Source organism: Nuphar pumila, chromosome 14 (genome assembly GCF_984573655.1).
Source record: "Nuphar pumila chromosome 14, dmNupPumi1.hap1.1, whole genome shotgun sequence".
In the NCBI taxonomy this organism is placed as follows: Eukaryota; Viridiplantae; Streptophyta; class Magnoliopsida; order Nymphaeales; family Nymphaeaceae; genus Nuphar; species Nuphar pumila.
The window spans coordinates 18,762,862-18,783,272 of NC_143262.1; the positions used below are offsets into that span (position 1 = coordinate 18,762,862).

Consider the following 20,411-nt stretch of genomic DNA (forward strand, 5'->3'; position numbering starts at 1 on the left):
GATCACACCCAAGACATTCCTTGGCATGTTAAGAAATGCATCCCCAGAATCATGGAGCAAACCATCTTCCCCTTACCCATCAGATCTTGGCATACAAATAGTAGATCCACTCTTAATGTCATATAGTTCAAAAGATTATCTAACTTGAACAGGGCTCTATATTGTACTTCCATATGCGTTTTAATCGAGCACCAGAAAATTGACAAATCCAACAGCCCACATGCTTTAAAGTGATGCCTGAAGTCCTGAACTATATATGATTCTCGATCCTCCCCCACATTAGCGAATTAAAAAGGACACAATTGGGAAGTATCATATAGTCACTGTGTTTCTTACATGATACTAAATCAAAGCCATATCTATGTCACAGGGACTCGGCAAAACAGATGCCGCACCCGCGTCGACGCGACGCGACGCGGGTGCGGCACCGGGTGCGGTCAACACGACCCTGGGTGCGGTCAACGCACCCAGGGTCATTTTGATACATCTTTTTGATTTTTTTTTTAAATTTTGCCCTATGAAATGGTACAAGGGTGATTCTTTGGACAAATCAGAGGTGCCGGAAAAATGCAAAGGGTGTTTTGGAAGGGTGTTGTTTTAGAGTTGATACCTGGGAATTTGAAGGCAATAGGAAAAGGTTGCAGAGTCCTTGTTGCAGTAGCTCCTGCTGCAACTGCACCACAGGGACATCGTATAAATCGCTCGACCTGCCCTCACTGTTATAAAAGGTGGGGCTGTTGTTACAATGGGAGAAGGGAGACATCCTAAAGGGGAACGCATCGGTGCGAGACAGCTTTTGAGGCGCCGGACTAATACCTTCCCTCTCTTCACCGGAATCATTCACGGCCAAGGCTGCTGCTGCGCCTGCAAAGCTCCCTGCTGTGCCTGCACTACTACTGCCCCTGTCTCTGATGCGCAACCAATCTCCCCCTTTCATCCTTTGCTGCTTCCAACATTCGGCCTTTGGGACAAATTAGTAAAGCTAACGCTGCTGCCCCTTATTACTTCAAATCACATCACACTAACCCTTTACATGTCTCGAGTGTTGCACCCAACCAGGGTTGGGGACTCTAACCAAAGTTCCTTCACGTGATGCACTAACTAATTGCCCCCAACTAGTCTCACCTCCACTTCCAGAAGGAAAAAGCGCAAAACACAAAAATCTCCAAATATCTTATTATATGTCATAAAGAAATCTAAAAATGTAAAGGTAGAAAAGATGGCTGGAGGCGGTACGGTCACGGAAACAGAGGTCAAAACTAATAAAATATTGACTGGTGATTTTAAAGCCCGAGTAATTACGCGGGACGACTTTTAAATATGCCTTGCCCAGGACCCGCGTTGGGGGAACCCGGACCCCTTTTAAATATATATATATATATATATATATATATATATATATATATATATATATTTTTTTTTTTTTTTTTTAAACTTTGCCGCACCCCCGCACCCCCGCAACCGGGTTTTTTGGAAGTGCCGAATCCCCGCACCCATACCCGCACCCGCACCCATGTGACTTAGAGCCATATGCACCAATAACCTTTGATCTATGTTAGATAATAAATACAGATGCAAAACAGGACATGATATAGGATATCCTTGATACGATAGCAATTCTCAAAACTTAGGACGTTATATAAAATAGCAATTCCGAATCACCATATTAAAAGCATCCCAATAATAAAACTAAGTTGAAATTGAAATGTAATGTAATCGATGACAAATAAAGAACACAAATGAATATAAAGTAATAATCAAGATCATAAAAATAAATAGATAAAGTTAATGATACAATGACAATTATATTAAATATTGATTTGATCGTGTCCATGAAATGTCTTGGAGTGTTGTGTCATATCAACATGGGGTATGCAGGCTAAATGAAGTGTCCATGTGACATAAGCTTCGAACAATAAAATGAAAAAAGAATCTTTGTTATCTATGGTGCATACTTAAACGTTATAAAAAATTTGAAAATATCATACGTTTTCTGTTGTGCACATCCTCACATGGAACAAACATAAAAGAATGAGGTGCCTAAATGTGACACTTCATATCTACAAAATTTAGAAGCTTGATTGCATTTATATTTCTTAAAAAATGATATTTATTAAAGGAAAAAAAAAGCTTGAAGCATGTGGGTATAAGATTTGGTTGAAACAATGTGGCAAGAGACAGTCACTAAATAAAAGGAGTAAATGCATATACCCCACCGGCTTTCAACCTAATTACACTTAACCTACCACTTTTTTCTTTTTTAACTTTACACCACCAATTGTAACAAAGATCTGCCTAGCCATATCACAGTTAGTTCAATCAAACAATGAAAAATACCCTTGCATTTTCAATTTAATTGTTTCCTCAGTTTCAACCCTGTAGAAAACAGTGGACCTGCAGTATGCTATCATACACCAACCAGTCCTCACATCTAGTGACCCTGATCTAGGCCTGGTCGGTTTGAGCATTCACATTCCACTGCTCTCCTTCTTATTCCCCCTCTAACCCTTTGCTTCTTATTTAGTAATAAGAACAGAAAGGATCTATCAAGGGCATGAAAGTGTCATCTCCTTTTCTCCATCACAACTCATGGCTCCCAATTTTCTCTCTCTCTGTAATTTAGTTTCATCCTGCAGGACTGCTAGGGTTCTAGCAGCATGAAGCCCACATGGCCAAGGATCAATCACCACTCAAAAATTTCTCCCCTTCTTTCTTGCCCATTTGAATCTTCTGTAACTGAAGGAAAGAATTGTAATTCCAGTATTCCACTAATCCCCATTGCTCCTTTCACTCTTGCTATGAAGAAATCAAATGACCATGATCACCACTTTGTTTTCTTGAAAAATGCAGAGTAAAGATCAACAATGAGAAGAATAGGAGAAATGCCCTTCAAACTAAGATCAGTGAGTCTCCAAACAAAGATCGGTAACAACCATGGTGAACAAGAGTATATCAGGTAGAAGTGTCAAGTGCTCGCCTCCCTGCTTAGAAAAGAGTTTCCTCAAGCCATTAGTACTCCAGTGCAGAAATTGCTTATCTTAGAGCTTGCAGAAAAGGTGATGGTGGATCTAACAATGAAGACAGGGAAGTTATGGGAATTATGAATGAAGTTATTAATAGGGATCAGCATTTGCATTTCAGTGACCTAAATGGATACCTGGCGTGGTCAAGAAAAGAGAGGCAACTCGATATAATATTACAAAGAAAGTGGTTTAATTAGGCCTTATAAAGATACTAAGTTATTCGAGCTCGTAAATTAACACAAGAAACCCCATTGCTGTCAAAAGAGAAAGGACCACAAGCCTTTCCAAACAAGAAAGAAAACAGACAGTTTTGCTTTTTCTTCATATTTGGATTATTTTCTGTGATGAAAATACAATGATAACGTAGGCAATTAACACCAAGAAGATAATGGACTAGAAGTTTACCAAAATCACACAAGCAGGAAAAAAAAGAACATGAGATCGTGTCCCAAAACAAATGCATCAATCATGTTCAAAAGAGAGGGACTTCACTTTATAAAATCCCTTTTGCTCATACATACCGCGGAGCCGGTTGCAATCAGCAAAATGTCATACTTAAAAGTTGTTCCAATTGCACTTATCAGGACCTTGGAAGCAAGGTCAGCTTTCACAATTTCAGTGCTAAGAATGAGCTCAATACCTGTAGCCATATATAAAAGCATTAAAAAAATCGGCAGAAGTTTTTGCAATAAACCAACATCAAATATATTACATAGTTCAGATTTCACAGAAATTAATGACATTGCAGCAAAAGAAATAGCCTGGTTACAGAATATCCTTTTAATAGGATTTTCTTTTTTGGGGGTGCTTGGGGATGTAGGGGAGGGGGGATAAGCAGGTTACAGCATATGACCAACAAATTATATTCAATCAAGTAATGTTCAATGGTTCTAATAGAAAAGATATGATCCTACTAGAACTTTTAAATTATATGTCGCCAGTATATGCCCATAAAGAATCAGTTCAATTGTATAAACGGAGGAATTAACAACCTTTCTCTGTGTACCATTCAGGAAGTAATCTTTCCCCTCCACTTCCAACACACACATGAAACCCTGGAAGCCTAGCAGCAGCTGTTAATAAGAAGAAACAGTCAGCACATGCATGTATGCCATCACCTGACATTCGTATCTATAAAGAGTATGAAACAAGAAGAAGATTGTGACAGCACCAGACAACAAAGTGCAATAACTCGCTAAATTGGTAAACAGGAAATAAATACATATATTTATAGTCTATCTTGTTTCAGTCCTAGGAAATAAAGGAAAGCTAGAAAACTCATTGATCTTCAAGTCATAAATACATACCTTTTCTAATCTGTCTAAAAAACATGAACTCATAAGGTGGTGTGTTTCAAGATAAAACAGCTACATTCAAATTCTTTTTAATAATGCAAAGAAAAGATGCACAAGAAATTTGACAGATCAAGCGGGTGAAAAAATGAACAAGAGAACAGTTAATACATAAAATCATATCCTTGGCTATGTAGTCAAAAGCGCTAGGTGGTGCCTAGTCGGTAGACACCTAAAAAGACTAGTCAAGGACTAAGCAGGACTAGCCGGTACCTCAATTAAAATATTAAAAAAATACACAAAATATACATAAAAATAAGGTTAATTCGTTTACTAATAAGATGTTTTCATTACACAAGTACAAAATAACACATGCTTTCACAAAATATATTAATATACATATGTACACACACACAAATATATATATATTCAATTATTCATGACATATTCAGTATAATCAACAAAATATGATTTCAAGCTTTCACGGATACACAATAACACATACATATATAAATAACATATTACATAATTCATAATACTAAGCATGCTTTCAGGATTTTATAGAAATATTCATCAGAAACAAACACACACATATATAAAAAACATAATCAATTAAAATTAACTGTGAATGGAAAAAATCCCAAAAGCAAAGTAGCACGCACACATATATATATAAATATAATAACTAAGCATGTTTTCATGATTTCACAAAAGAAATCACACAAACATACACACGTATATATAATTATATATATACAAAAAAATAACAACATATATAAGAATAATAAATGGCTAAACTGCCCTCGTGCCTAGGCGGAGGCAGCTTAGTCGCCGACTAAGCACCTTAGTCGGTGCCTAGTTGGCAAAATTGGTACCTTTTAAGATATCCACCTAGGAATTGCAAAGCCTAGGCGTTTTACTTATGCCTGACCAACTAGGCGGACTAGTCGGGGATTTTGACTACATAGATCCTTGGCAATGCAACTTGCTAATAACTACATCTAGACAATGAGAAGTTTGCACTTCCTTTGAGATGCTCCAATGATTAACTAAAAAGATCCATGAAAAAGCTCATTGAAAGTCAAATCTTTGAATTCCTAAAAGGCATATTAAAAGATAAGTAACCTGCAATTAATCTATTACCAAAACTCATCCAAGAAGCCAACTGAAGCCTCAACCGGCTAAGCCACATGGTGGGAACCGTGGGATGCGAAGTCTCATGAAGAAACAACAAAATGTTTGAAAGAATGCTCAGTCCATTGAGGCTGGAGTAACAAAAGATAGGAGAGAGTTGATTTATATGGAGGTAGAGCTGATTCGTTCAACAGGTGCTAGCAAGTAAAAAGACATCAACATAATCATGCTTTAAAACATGACCAGTGCAACCAACCTTTTGTAATTACCTCTACACATGAATACAAAGCACCAAACAATTTAGCGTATGCTACAAATATTACGGATCAACATGTGTTACTGTGTTGACAATCTCAGACAAACAGCTCCAGTGGTGGCTAAGAAATCGTTAGACAAGCATTGCTGTATAGTGTATAGTGAAAAAAGAAAATGAAAGCAATGGGCTCTTATTCCTTGAATAAACAATTTTCTACAAGAAGTTTCAAGTTAAGAAGAGGTATTATATGCAAAGATGCTCCAATCAAATCCTGTAACATGAACACAAGCTGCTTAACCAAGAGTCCTGCCAGTGCTGAAATAGGTTTTCAGGTTCTTCGCATTGGCCATGTCTTTTTTTGTTTTTGTTTTTGTTTTTGTTTTTGTTTTTTTGTTTTTTGACAGGCAAACTTGGGGAATAATTACCGTGGGATTTGAACCTGAGACCCATTGGTTATGATAGTGTAACCTAACCATCCAGCTATCTCATTAGACCCCAATCATATCATTTATTGCATCAGGAACTTTGATAGAAAACATTAGGAACTGTTGAGATTAAGAGGTTTTAAGTTCTAAGTTTTTTCTAGATTAAAGGTTATTTGATATTTTAGTTTAATGAGGGGCTTATATGTAATTTTTCCGTTTGGCCTCTCTCTATTTAACATAGAGATTAGCCCTAATAACATTTGACAAGTTCTCTTATTGTGCAGCCGTCTCTCTCTCTCTCTCTCTCTCTCTCTCTCTCTCTCTCTCTCTCTACCTAGGGTTCGGTGCTTCTTTCTACATGGTATCAGAGCCATCGATCGTGGGAGCGTGATCGATCGTGATCAAACTATCGTGGGAGCGTGAACGAAAAGCTTTTGTTAATAAGGTCAGCTGGTTAGTTTTCTGTTTAAGATCTGATAACAGATCTAGGATTTGACCAAGGTCATGGCCCAGATATGTCATCAGATCTAAGGAAGCAGGATGCGTGCTGCTGGTCTGGTAGCTCCTCAATTTTTTTTTGCCGTGATTCCCTGTTGCCGAGTTTTATCCCTGTCGTGATTTTCTGCCCTGATTCTCTGCCGTGATTCCTTGTTGCCGAGTTTCATCTTTGTCGTGATGCCGTGATTTCTTGCCCTGTTTTGTTGCCGAGTTCTTTTATTGTCGTGATATCCTAATGTTTTGGGCCACTCTCCTTGTCGTGGTTTTTGGTATCTTCTGTTTTCGTGACTTCCTGTTATTTGGGAGAAACAGAAATTGCACTGGTTGTGCTCTTGTTCGTGATTGAGATATGACTGACTGTTGGTGTTGCATTAGCTGGTTTGCTGGGAGGAGCTGTCGTGAGTTAAAAAAAATTGTGTGCTCATGTTATCGCTGGTTGTGAATCTGAGTGTTGAGTTCAGCTCAGATTCTATTTGGTGAGCAGCTGTCATGATTTCTAGTTTCTGCGTGCTCATATTTTTGTTGGTCGTGCATCTGGGTGTTGTGTCGTGATCTTTTTGACTCCTCTTCAGCAGACGTGAAAGTTGCATGTTAATATAATTTTTTTTCTTGTGGAATCAGCAAGCGTGATTCCCTGTTGTGTTGAAAAATATTCTGTTTGTGGAAACCTTTTCTTTTGTCGTGGGATTCTGTGTTGAGTACTGCTACTCGTAGTGGTTGATGGGTGATGGTAACACACGCTATATCGTGTTGGATGTGTGATCCTGATTTGCAACCTATAGCCATCCTTGGTTGAGGTGGAAGGTTTTGGTCAAGTTTCTTTAAAACTATTTTTGAAGTTTGGATCTGAATAGTCGAAGGTCGTGTTTCTCAGATTTCATTGGTGAAGTCAAAACTTGATATAGTCGGGTTCGTAGTTGATTGTGGGTGTGCGCGTGTGGTTGCTCCTGCATTTTATGAATCAAGCCCATTAGTTTATATTATGGCTCAAGTGGTTCAGATGCAGATTCCTCCAATGATTATGTAACTCTTAGCAGTGTTGAATATGACGAGCTCCTTGCTTTACGATCATCTACTTCGAAGTCTTCTGTTGCGGAGGTTGTGTGCTCGGCAGGTGATGGCCTATCTGGTCAAGGTGGTAGGTGGATCATTGATTCTGGAGCCTCTGGTCACTTGTGCGGAAATCTGAGTAACTTTTTGAGTTTAAAACCTGTGGCTGGTCAAAAAGGGGTACTTCTTGCTGATGGTAGCTCTTCCCCAATTGTAGGGCAGGGAAACATGTCTATTACCCCTACTCTTCAATTGTCGCATGTTCTTCATGCTCCTTCGTTCCCATAGAATTTATTATCCGTCAGTCGAATGACAAAAGATTTGAATTATAGAGTGATTTTTTATCCTATGGGGTGCACCTTTCAGGACTTGCTGACGGGGAGAAGGATTGGTGGCGGCTATGAGGAAGGTGGTCTGTATTACCTACACCAACCAGAAGTTTCGGCCTATTCTGCTGTTACATCATCCTCAAGTCCTCTATTGTGGCATCATCGTTTGGGTCACCTTCCAGTGACTAAACTTCGTCGTGTCATTCCTCATATACCTCCCTCAGTTTCTTTTCAGTGTGAAACATGTCAATTGGGAAAACATTGTCGAAGCTCTTTCCCCTCCAGTCAGAGTCCGTCAAGTCAAGGATTGTTTGATCTTCTTCATGTCGATGTGTGGAGTCCGAGTAGGATTCCGAATAGGTCTCAGTGTCGTTATTATCTAGTTATTGTTGATGATTTCTAAGGTTATCGTGGGTGTTCATGTTAAAAGATCGGTCTCAAGGTCCTGTCATTCTTAAATCTTTAATTGCAGAGATAAAAACTCAATTTGATGTATGTGTTAAAATTGTTCGCACTGATAATGCTCTTGAGTTCAAATCCAAAGACTTACTTCAATTCTATTCTGGTAATGGGATTCAACCTCAATTTACATGTCCCCATACCTCCCAGCAAAATGGGGTGGCTGAGAGGAAACATAGACAAATCATTAATGTTGCTCGGTGCCTTATGATTCAATCCAATATGCCTGCTTCATACTGGGGCGATGCGGTTTTGACAGTCGGTTTTCTTATAAATCGCATGCCGTCAAGCTCTGTAGAAGACTAGATTCCAATTCAAATTCTCCATCCAGAGGCTCCTCTCTTCCCTATCCCCCCTAAAGTTTTTGGATGTGTGTGTTTTGTGCATAAGCTGGGTCCTGATAGAGATAAACTTGCTGCGCAGTCTATTAAATGTGTTTTCCTTGGGTATCCTAAGAACCAAAAAGGATATCGTTGCTACGACCCTATATCTCATAAAGAGTATGTTAGTGCGGACGTTACCTTCTTTGAGTCTATTCCTTATTTTTCAAGTACTACTCCAAGACTACAGGAGAGCCTTGGTGATATCCTTCCTCTGCCGATTCCTCCCTTTCCGTTAGAGTCGCTTCCTCCTCAGTCCTTGGTTCCAGCGTCGGGTGTGTCTCGCTTTTGAAACCCTCCCATAGTATACACTCACAGGGTACCTCCTACCTCCATGCCGCCATCACCTCTATGATGATCTTCCCATTGCTCTGCGCAAGGGAAAGAGACAGTGCACTCTTTATCCCATCTCGCAATTTGTATCAGAAGTTAATCTTGGGGCATCTATGAAGAATTTTATTTCTGCTCTATCTGCCTCCTCTGTTCCGCTTCATCACAGTCAAGCTCTAGTCGACTCCAACTGAATGCAGGCTATGCGTGATGAGATGGATGCCCTATGGTCTCGACGCACTTGGGACTTGGTTGATCCTCCCACAGATGCAGATATTGTAGGTTGCAAATGGGTATATAGCATTAAATATAACTCGGATGGGTCGATTGAACGGTACAAAGCCCGGTTGGTTGCAAAAGGCTACACTCAGACTTATGGTGTTGACTTTTTTGAAACTTTCTCCCCAGTTGCTCGTCTTGGCACTATTCGTCTCGTTCTTTCTGTTGTTGTGCACCATGGATGGCCCATGTTTCAGTTGGATGTCAAGAATGCCTTTTTGTATGGGGATTTGCATGAAACTGTCTACATGCAACAACCCCCAGGCTTCGAGGTTCAGGGGGAGTGTCAGAAGGTGTGCAAGTTGAAGAAGGCTATTTATGGCCTGAAGCAGAGTCCGCGGGCATGGTTTCACAAATTATTTGAGGTAATGTCGAGTTTTGGATTTGTCAGGTCAGCTTCAGATCACTCCTTGTTTATCAAGAAAACCAGTGTTGGAATTGTTGTTATGGTGGTATATGTCGATGACATCATATTAACAGGGAGCAGTGCCCAAGATATTTCTGCAACAAAAGATCATCTTCAGAAGCACTTTGTTACTAAAGATCTTAGTCACCTTCGATATTTTCTGAGTATCGAGGTTGCAAGAAACAAAGAAGGCTTAGTGTTGTCTCAAAGAAAGTATGTGTTGGACTTATTAAAAGAGACTGGAATGCTAGGAGCTAAGCCAACTAATATTCCAATGGATCCCAAAACTCACATGTTCGATGAGAAGTCTGACTATGTGGATAGTGTCAGCTTTAGATCCTTGGTGGGTAAGTTGTTATATGTGACTGTTACTAGACCTGACATTTCATTAGCTGTGAGTAAATCAGTCAGTTCATGGACAAACCTACAAAAGTTCACTGGGATGCAGCTATGATGGTTCTTCGGTACTTAAAGGCATCTCCTGGTAAAGGTCTGTTGTTTAAACGAAATCCATCTTTGGACGTTGTTGCTTACACTGACGCAGATTATGCAGGATCTGTTGAAGATAGGAAGTCAACATCTGGATTTTGTGTGTTTGTGGGAGGAAATCTTGTTAACTGGAGGAGTAAGAAACAAACCGTTGTAGCAAGGTCGAGTGTTGAATCTGAATACCGAGCAATGGCCCAGACTATAGCTGAAATTATGTGGGTAAAATCAGTTTTGACCGAGCTTCAGGAGAAAGTATCCCTACCTATGTTGATGATGTGTGACAATAGGGCTGCTACATATATTGCCAACAACCCAGTGTTTCATGAAAGGACTAAACATATTGAAGTTGACTGTCACTATGTTCGCGACTTGGTTCAGGCTGGGTATATCTGCACCGATCATGTATCTTCCGAAGATCAAGTAGTTGATGTTTTTACAAAAGCCCTGGCGAGACCAAATTTCTCAAAATGTTGTGACAAGCTGAGCATGATTGATATCTATGCTCCAGCTTGAGGGGGAGTGTTGAGATTAAGAGGTTTTAAGTTCTAAGTTTTTTCTAGATTAAAGGTTATTTGATATTTTAGTTTAATGAGGGGCTTATATGTAATTTCGCTGTTTGGCCTCTCTCTATTTAACATAGAGATTAACCCTAATAACATTTGACAAGTTCTCTTATTGTGCAGCCGTCTCTCTCTCTCTCTCTCTCTCTCTCTCTCTCTCTCTCTCTCTCTCTCTCTCTCTCCCTAGGGTCCGGTGCTTCTTTCTACAGAAACCATTAAAAGTGATGAAAAATGTTACTAAAACAAATACCAATTGCAAAAATCCTTGTCGGAAACTCTGAATACGAGCAGCAAGGATGACATTATAAAAGGATCCCATGCTTAAGAACCAAGCAACAAAGTGGGTCTTAAAATCCACATTTAACATCACAAGCTCATAATTTCCAAATAAATCTACAAATTCCCTTAATGTATTATCTTTATTGTCTGCCATTTTGTGTCATAAAAATGCAACAGTAATAGATGAATACTACATAATGAATTATACAAATCATGAAAACATGTGAAGGACTATTATTATGGACGCAAAATAAGATACTGGTAGAATTTATAGAGTGCAAATTTCAAGAAGAGAAAGACATGACTATGCACATGAATTCTGAAGTCCAAAATATGGTTAACGGTCATTGTGACCACTATTAGATCAATTAAACACATCCAGGTTCAATGAATGACTTATGCTGCCCACATCTTGCATTAACGTTAAATGAACTCTACATGCTTATGCACCTAATGCATATATTCACAAATCTTACAAGGGATGCAACATGTTCACAGAATATAGGCCTGAGAATGTGCACATTTTTCTGGAAGGGGAACGAAGTGCCCATGCAATCGCCCAAAAACTCAAGTGATGGCATACCTTCAGGGAACAGATATCCTTTGCTAAGAGCCGGGCGCTCATAAGGAGCCACCTGAAAAGCAGATTAGGAGTCAGTGTCATCCCAAACAAAAACTTTTTTACAGTGGATGAAATGGAAAATAGACTAATCATGCAATTAATGCCTCAAAAGTTCCTTTAAAAGATCAAGCAAGCTGCAGATAAACAAAACAAGTATTATACGTTACATGTATTGATATAAGATGACTCAAGCAAAGGAAAATAAGCATATCTTTTCAAGCCAGCAACATATGTCACGTGGGTGCGGGTGCGGGGATGCGGCACTTTAAAAAAACATGGGTGCGAGGGTGCGGCAAAAAAAATGGACCTGGGTCGGATTTGGATCCAACCCAGATCCAAACCCGTTAAAACAATCACTGTGTGCTTTAAAGCGTGCAGGGTAGGGTTTCTATTCGAGAAACCCTCCCCACGCTGCTCACTCTCTCTCCTCGCTCGCCTTCTCCCCCCCCCCGTCGCAGGCTCCCTCTCTCCCGTTCGTTTTTCGGACACCTGACGCCGGCAAGCCCCACGTGCCAGCGATGCGACGACCCCCTTTCAGGTGAGCTCCCTCTCGCCTCTCTCTTTCCCCGTTGTCTTCTTCTTCTTCTTCTTCTTCTTCTTCTTCTTCTTCTTCTTCTTCTTCTTCAGGCGAGCCTCCCTCAATGGGGTTTTCTTTCTTCTTTTTTCTTTTTACATATCGGGTTGACTGCACCAGGTGCTGCACCCTCACGCGCACCCGAGTCGCGTCGCGTCGATGCAGGTGCGGCACCTGGTTAGCCGAATCCCTGTGACATAGCCAGCAACAGAACTATTTCTTGAATTCATACCAAGAACACCTCATTTATTAACACACTTATAAGCTCCAAATTAGCATGTTTCAATCATTTTTTTGAGGAAAAACAAACAATATAGTATGCTTAAATCATGCTTTACCATAATATTAATTAGCAAAAAAAGATAGACAGAAAATATGCAAATTCTGCAAATGAACAAACTTGAATCAGCTTCTTTCAAGATTTCTTGTGGTGAAAAGGTACATGTATATGAAGATTACAACAGCTGGTATTCATCAACCTAGCAGAAGCCTTTAGAAAGGCATGTTTTCATAAGTGATGGCAGTTCATCTTTGAAGGCTTTAATATATTAAAGATACAATCTTTGAAGGCTTCAATATATTAAAGATGCATCATAATATTACTAGTCGGTTTCTAATTTCAGAACCAATCACATTTACCAATAGATATGACTGATGACACACAAATGAATGCTAGACATTTCTACAGTCGTGGGGCTTGGAAATCCATTTGTGGAACAAGTGAAAGATGTTTTAATCTTTAAGTTTTTATTTATCCTGATTTCCTGCAGCTTAAACTCTTTATAGTTTATCCATGCACACACACACACACACAGCAGAAACTGCACCCTCATATAGATTAACCTAGTCTAATAAATAAAATAGCTTTGTGTAAAAAGAGCCAAGAATATGTTTTAGGGACCAGGCTGACATGGGAGACTCTCAAATGCACCAAAAAAAATTCCAAGGAAAAATAAAAAGCAAGGCTAGTATCATTAAAAGAATTGCCTCAAGCACTACATAATTCCATATGCTTAATATGCAGTAAATTTATATGAAGTAAGACATCTTCATTAATGAAAGGAGAAAAAAGTGGAGAAGATCACGTACTGCCTCTTTGGATATGATTGCTAGTTCGCCAGCCTGGAGACCAAGTTTAGCAAATTCCCTGGCAGCATATCCCTGAAAGCATGGAACATCTGAGTCCAATTTACATGAAAAGAAAACAAAAAGTAAACTGGCATGTTCCCATGAATATAGAATTTTATGAGGTCAAAGCTAGAAGGTCATGATATAACCGGATTAGAGTAAAAAAAGAGGCAAATGTAATAATTGAACATTCAGTAGTCTTCCGACATTTGTGAGTGAATCACTGATGAATCATTTATTTATTTTTGTGGGCTATATGGAAAGCAAAGAATAATTGTCTGTAAAACACTTTTCAATAAAAAAAAGGACATTTAGAATATGGGGCTAGATTTTAATGTGCATTTGAAGTTGTTCCTTTTGATTTGGCCTTAAATAGTTTTATCCTTTATTTGTCAATATGTTATGATATATAGCCAATAATAACCAATATCCGGTATGGAGATCAATAAGTTATAAATTTATTGCTTTGTGACTATGATTTCAATAAAGTTTTTCTTCTCTCTTGCTCCCATAAAAGCAAAAGGAAAAGGAATGAAAATATGTTTGATGCACAAAATTTCCTCCATAACCAGGCCTTTGACAACTGTCTTCCGTATACTTGAAACAAAAGAAAGCTAGATATGAGATTCATAATGTCAAAAGGACTTATACTTTACATTAAGCAAGTGCTATCTGTTAAATTATGTATTCAAACCATGTAACCTATTATATATATTTTATATATATAAGGTAATACATATACATATATTAATATATATGTATATGTATCTACTTTTTATATATATAAAATATATATATTTTCTAATAATAGTCGTAGGGGTAGTTTGGTCTTTTTACGCATATTCAAATTCTTGAATATGATTGTAATTTATTTTTGCAATTTCTTTTTCTTTTTCTTTTTCTTTTTCTTTTTTCTCTTTTCCTTTTAAATCTTTTTATTTCTTTTTAGTACAATGTACTTTACCTTGGGGGGGGGGGGCAACACACTAGTCGTTGGACCCCTCCAACGGTTACATTTGTGACTGTTGGAGGGGTTCCAACGACTGTGTGTGGAGCCCCTCTCAAGGCTCTCTCTTGCCCTATAAATAAGGGTCTCTTCCCTTGTATTTGTAAGCTTGTGGGATTATAGCCCAAGCTCTTTTAGTGGAACTTATGACTTTTGGGTTCGCATTTGTGAGTTTGTATTGTGCTCCCTGTGCACAAGTGTTCTTGTTGTGCGTGTGTGTTCACATTTGTTTCCAAGAATATTGTAATATTGTCCTTTGTATCTTGTTGAAGATACTTTTACATGGTATCAGAGCCACGTTAGTGATAAAGGATCGTGGATTTGTTTGATTTTTGAGTGCCTCGAAAAGCGTGCCTTCGGATATTTGAAGATTGAAGTGGTGGAGCTTGCTTCTCAAATATTTTGGAAGAATCTTGTGCAAGAAAGAGCTTTAAATTTTGTGTTGGTGCGTATTTCTCCCTCTCTCTTTAGTCCTTAATGGATGAAAAAGAGTCTCATTTTGCTCTCGGTTTTAAGCTAAATGGATCCAATTATCATGTTTGGGCCGGGAACATGAAGGCTCACATAAAGGGGAAGGGTCTATGGGGCTATGTGCAAGGCACAATCCCCGAACCGGAACAAAAAATTACCATTGTTAATGAGGGTGAAATCAAAATTCTCGATAGAGAAGAAAGAATCAAAGCTCCTGAAGAATATTAAAAAAAATATGAAAACATGGGAAATGGGAAATGAGGAATTTTAAGATCCTCTATTGGAATTTTTCCTCCGTAGAAACAAAAATTAATGCAAATATCATCAAATTCAAGAATGCCTCTCAAGCTTGGGAATATCTTGAGAAGATGTACACGTCTAGAGATTTATCCCATAAATATTATCTTCAAAAGAAGGCGTTAACGCTTCAACAAGGGGAGATGTCTATAAGAGAGTACTTTGTCGAGCTCTCTTCTATTTAAGACGAGTTTGCTATGCTCGAACCAAAATGGAGTGGAGAAGCAATAGAGTTTCGCCACAAACAATTGGAAGAAGATAGGTTCTTCAATTTTTTGAATGGGCTTAAGCCCGAATTTGAACAAATCCGGTCTTTCCTTCCATCAGCTTTCACTTTCACTTCTCTTGAAGATGTAATTACTAAACTTAGTGGGGAAGAGACTCGCATGGAGATTAGCAAGAACCATCTAAGTGTTCTTGCTACTCCTCACATTTAAGAGAATGAAGGTTTTAATGTCGTATCAAGACCGGGGAGTAATTTAAAGTCTAACAAGCCTCCTCATTTCAAGAATCAAAACTCAAGTGGTCAAGGACTGAAGAAAGACTATAGCAAGCTTACATGTCATTTTTGTAAAGAACCGGGGCACATTAAGTCTGGGAGATTGAGTGGGGAAAGCTCTAGGAGAGGCGACCTCTACTACATTGACTTTCTTCAAGTCTCCAAGAATCAATTTTGAATCAATTTTTTAATGTTGTTCAAAACAAAGATATTCATGTATGGCATAAGAGACTATGTCAACCCAACATTGTTAAAATCTCTTATTTGCCTTTTGTTAAACATCTTTGTAAAGGAGATTTTGTTTGTAATGATTGTATTCTTGGGAAAATGAAAAGTCTACCTTTTTCTCAAAGATCCATGTTTTCAACAAAATCCCTTAAAATTGTTCATTCCGATGTATGGGGTCCCGCTCCTGTAATATCTAAAGGAGGATTCTCGTATTATGTTATTTTCGTAGATGATTTCACTAGGTTTTGTTGGATATACTTTCTTAAACATAAACATGAAGTTTTTTCAACTTTTAAAACATTTCATATGATGATTTTAAATCAATTTAATGGAAGTTTAAAAATTCTTAAGTTTGACTCTGGTGGTGAATATCTTTCAAATGAATTCAAGAGTTATCTTGAAAGTTATGGTATTCTCTATCAGAAATCTTGTCCAAAAACCCCGCAACAAAATGGGTTAGCCGAACGGAAGCATAGGCATATTATAGAGACTACTAGAACCTTGCTTATTTCGCAAAACATTCCAAAGAAACTCTGGGCTGAAGTCGCCCTTACCTCGGTATATCTCATAAATAGACTTTCATCGAAAAATTTAAGCAAAATTTCTCTTTTTGAAAAGTTATATGAAAAAGAACCTGATTATAGCAAGTTAAGGGTGTTTGGATGTAAGTGCTTTGTCCTTACAGATAGAAATGATAAGCTTTCGCCAAAGGCCATCTCTTGTACCTTTCTTGGGTATTCAGAAACCCATAAGGGTTTTCGGTGTTATGACATTAAAAATGACAAACTATATGTTTCCAGAAATGTGAGTTTTTTGAAAAATCTTAGTGGTTTTGAAAGTTCCGAATCACATAATGAAAATGTTGACAATTCCTTTTTATTTGAACTATTAGCCAAAGATGATGATTCTGGTGATGATGAGTCAAATCAAAATGACTCAAGTGATATTGATATTAAGGAAATCTCCTCACAACAACCTATCAATGAAGGACCATCTAGAGATCTCATCACCTATATTCATAGAGATAGAAGCACCTTTAGAAGTGCTCTTGAAAGATATGATAGTCAGACTATTCCTCATGAAGAGGAAAATCTTCGTAGAACCGAAAGACACAGAAAGGCTCCATCTAGGTTCATATTGTATGACTCTTTTTCACCCAAATATAGAGTCTGTCTTAGTGCTATTCATTCTTATGTAGAACCTAAAAACTTTGAGGAAGCTAGTAAAAGCCCTGAACGGATAGTTGTGATGGAAAATGAACTCAAAGCTCTAAAAAAGGCTAAGACATGAGAATTTCAATATCTTCCTAAGAGTAAAAAAAATAATAGGGTGTAGATGGGTCTTTAAGGTTAAAACTAAGAGCGATGGATCTCTTGAGAGATATAAGGCTCGATTAGTTGTCAAGGGTTATAGTCAAGAGTATGGGATTGATTATGAAGAAACTTTCGCACCTGTGGCCCGAATGGTCACTGTTCGATGTCTTATTATTGTTGCATCCATTAACAATTGGAACATCTATCAAATGGATGTTAAGAATGTCTTCCTGAATGGTGATTTGAATGAGGAAGTTTATATGGATGCTCCACCTAGAATGGAGACTCCCAAAGGGAAAGTGCTTCGTCTTAAGAAAGCACTCTATGGCCTAAAGCAAGCCCCTAAGGCTTGGTATGATAGGTTTAATTTTGTGATGTTGGAAAATGGTTTTTCTTCTTGTTTTACTGACACTGCTTTGTTTGTTAGAAAATCCAATACAGGGATTGTAATTTTGTTGTTGCATGTGGATGATATGCTCATTACCGAAATTGATACCAGTAGAGTTAAGAGTATAAAGTCAATTTTAAAAGATAAATTTGAAATGTCCGATTTGGGTTTTCTAACTTATTTTTTGGGTATTGAAGTAGTTTACTCTCATAGAGGGTACTTTTTATCTCAAACTAAGCTTGCTTTTGAGATCATTGACAGGTCAAGCATTATAGATGAAAAGGTTTGTGAAACTCCTGCTATAGTAGAGCAAAAATGAAAATTGATTATGGTGTTCCCCTTTCAGATCCTACCCCCTACAGACAGCTTGTAGGATCTTTGATGTATTTGAGTATTACCAGACTAGATATCTCTCATGCAGTCCATACTGCAAGCCAGTTTCAGCATGCACCAACTTCAGTTCACATGAGTGTCATCTTGCGAGTCGTAAGATACATAAAGGGCACTCTAAACAAGGGAGTTTTTCTTTCCTCTTCTTCAGATTTAAAGTTAATTGCTTATACTGACTGTGATTGAGGAGGTGACCCAAATAACCGTCACTCCACCACTGGTTTTTGTGTGTTCTTAGGAGACTCACTGATTTCGTGGAGATGTAAAAAGCAAAAAAAAGTTTCCCTATCTTCGACTGAAGTTGAATATCGTGTCATGGCAACTACTACCATGGAAATTGTATGGATTCATCAGTTGCTAGAAGACATGAGAATCAAAATAGAAGGGCCTACCAAGCTGTGTTGTGACAACAAAAGTGCAATTTATGTTGCCAAAAATCACACTTTTTATGAACGGACTAAACACATCGAGATGGACTGCCACTATGTTCGTGAAGCGTATCTCAAAGGAATCATTGATCTTCCATATGTCACGTCAGAATACTAATTGGCAGATTTCTTCACTAAAGCTTTGTGTGCTTCTCGCTTCAACTTCCTCCTTAGCAAACTCTCGGTCATCCTGCCCTAAGTTTGAGGAGGGGTGTTAAATTATGTATTCAAACCATGTAACCTATTATATATATTTTATATATATAAGGTAATACATATACATATATTAATATATATGTATATGTATATACTTTTTATATATATAATATATATATTTTCTAATAATAGTCGTAGGGGTAGTTTGGTCTTTTTACGCATATTCAATTTCTTGAATATGATTGTAATTTATTTTTGCAATTTCTTTTTCTTTTTCTTTTAAATCTTTTTATTTCTTTTTAGTACAATGTACTTTACCTTGGGGGGGCCAACACACTAGTCGTTGGACCCCTCCAACGGTCACATTTGTGACCGTTGGAGGGGCTCCAACGACTATGAGTGGAGCCCCTCCCAAGGCTCTCTCTTGCCCTATAAATGAGGGCCTCTTCCCTTGTATTTGTAAGCTTGTGGGATTATAGCCCAAGCTCTTTTAGTGGAACTTATGACTTTTGGGTTCGCATTTGTGAGTTTGTATTGTGCACAAGTGTTTTTGTTTTGCGTGTGTGTTCACATTTGTTTCCAAGAATATTGTAATATTGTCCTTGGTATCATGTTGAAGATACTTTTACACTATCATCCTCCAACTTTCAAAGATTCCATGCCAGGGAGGTTAATATGGCTATTATAACACATTAACGAACAACAAATTGTTTGTTAGAACTAGTGGTGAAGGTGAATCGACACCATAATAACCACCACCTCCAAATGACAACATAAACTACCATATTAACAATAGCAACAAAAAGGAGGAAAAAAAAAAGAACCAGAACATCAATATTGTTGTTTTTTTGTTGCAGTTGTCCCCCTTAAACATTGATCTGCACCTTTAAAGCATTTGAACTTTTATAAAGTTGTAAACAATTATAAAAACTAGCAAGCTTTGTGTTAGTAACAAAACCGTTACAATGACATGACTAACACGAAAACATTATTAAAATTTGGAAAGTTTTTAAAATCTAATCTTGGTGAAGGACGCAACTTAAATTATGTTGCGCGAGCTAAGAGTCTGACCCTGAGCAAGTTGGTGTCTAGCAAAGATGTGGATATGCGCGGATGGAAACTGAAGAACAGTAGTGGCAAGCGAAGCAGCTCCGCACAAAATCCAATTCATAGTAGTAGTAGTAGTAGTAGTAGTAGTAGTAGTAGTAGCAGTAACAATTTTTATGCATTAACATCAACACCATTGTGATGACACGACTAGCACAGCAGAAAGACTCAGAACAATCATCACATTTCCAAAGCAATAAAAAGAAAAAAAACAAAGATCATCACCTTTCAAAAGGACTAAAAGGAAAAACATTCTTCCAGATCACATGGCTAAACATCCATAGAATTTAATTTGGAGCATTAAAAAAAACCTTCCCCATAAATCAGATCTCACATAAACAGGAACCCTGAATAACACCAAACAAAAACTAGTTTTACGAGCCAAAAAAAATGGACTAGACATCACCACAGTAGTGCAAAAGAATCCTCCCCCCCCCCGCCCCAAACCAAAACGAAATCAAGACCTAGAGAGAGATTGAACCGTACAGCTGCGACTCCTCCCCCAAGAATTATGAACTTGAAATGCTTCTCTGCCATGAGAGAGAGAGAATGGCGTCCGGGCGAGTCTAAGGAGGAGGAAGAGCGAGCGAATGGGGGAAGGCTCAGCGATTGGTG

General features: G+C 38.2%; 1 protein-coding gene across 1 annotated transcript in view; it reads right to left on the reverse strand.

The window, feature by feature from the left end:
- Positions 1-20,411, reverse strand: part of LOC149816549 (monodehydroascorbate reductase 3, cytosolic-like) — a 40,588-nt gene extending 20,177 nt beyond the window's left edge. Inside the window, exons 1-5 of the mRNA XM_089987280.1 lie at positions 20,283-20,411; positions 13,475-13,546; positions 11,773-11,824; positions 4,016-4,096; positions 3,545-3,663 (exon numbers count right to left, since the gene is read on the reverse strand). Of these exons, the coding sequence (XP_089843406.1) occupies positions 3,545-3,663; positions 4,016-4,096; positions 11,773-11,824; positions 13,475-13,546; positions 20,283-20,333 (375 nt within the window). The 5' untranslated portion in view covers positions 20,334-20,411. The remainder of the gene's footprint in view (positions 1-3,544; positions 3,664-4,015; positions 4,097-11,772; positions 11,825-13,474; positions 13,547-20,282) is intronic.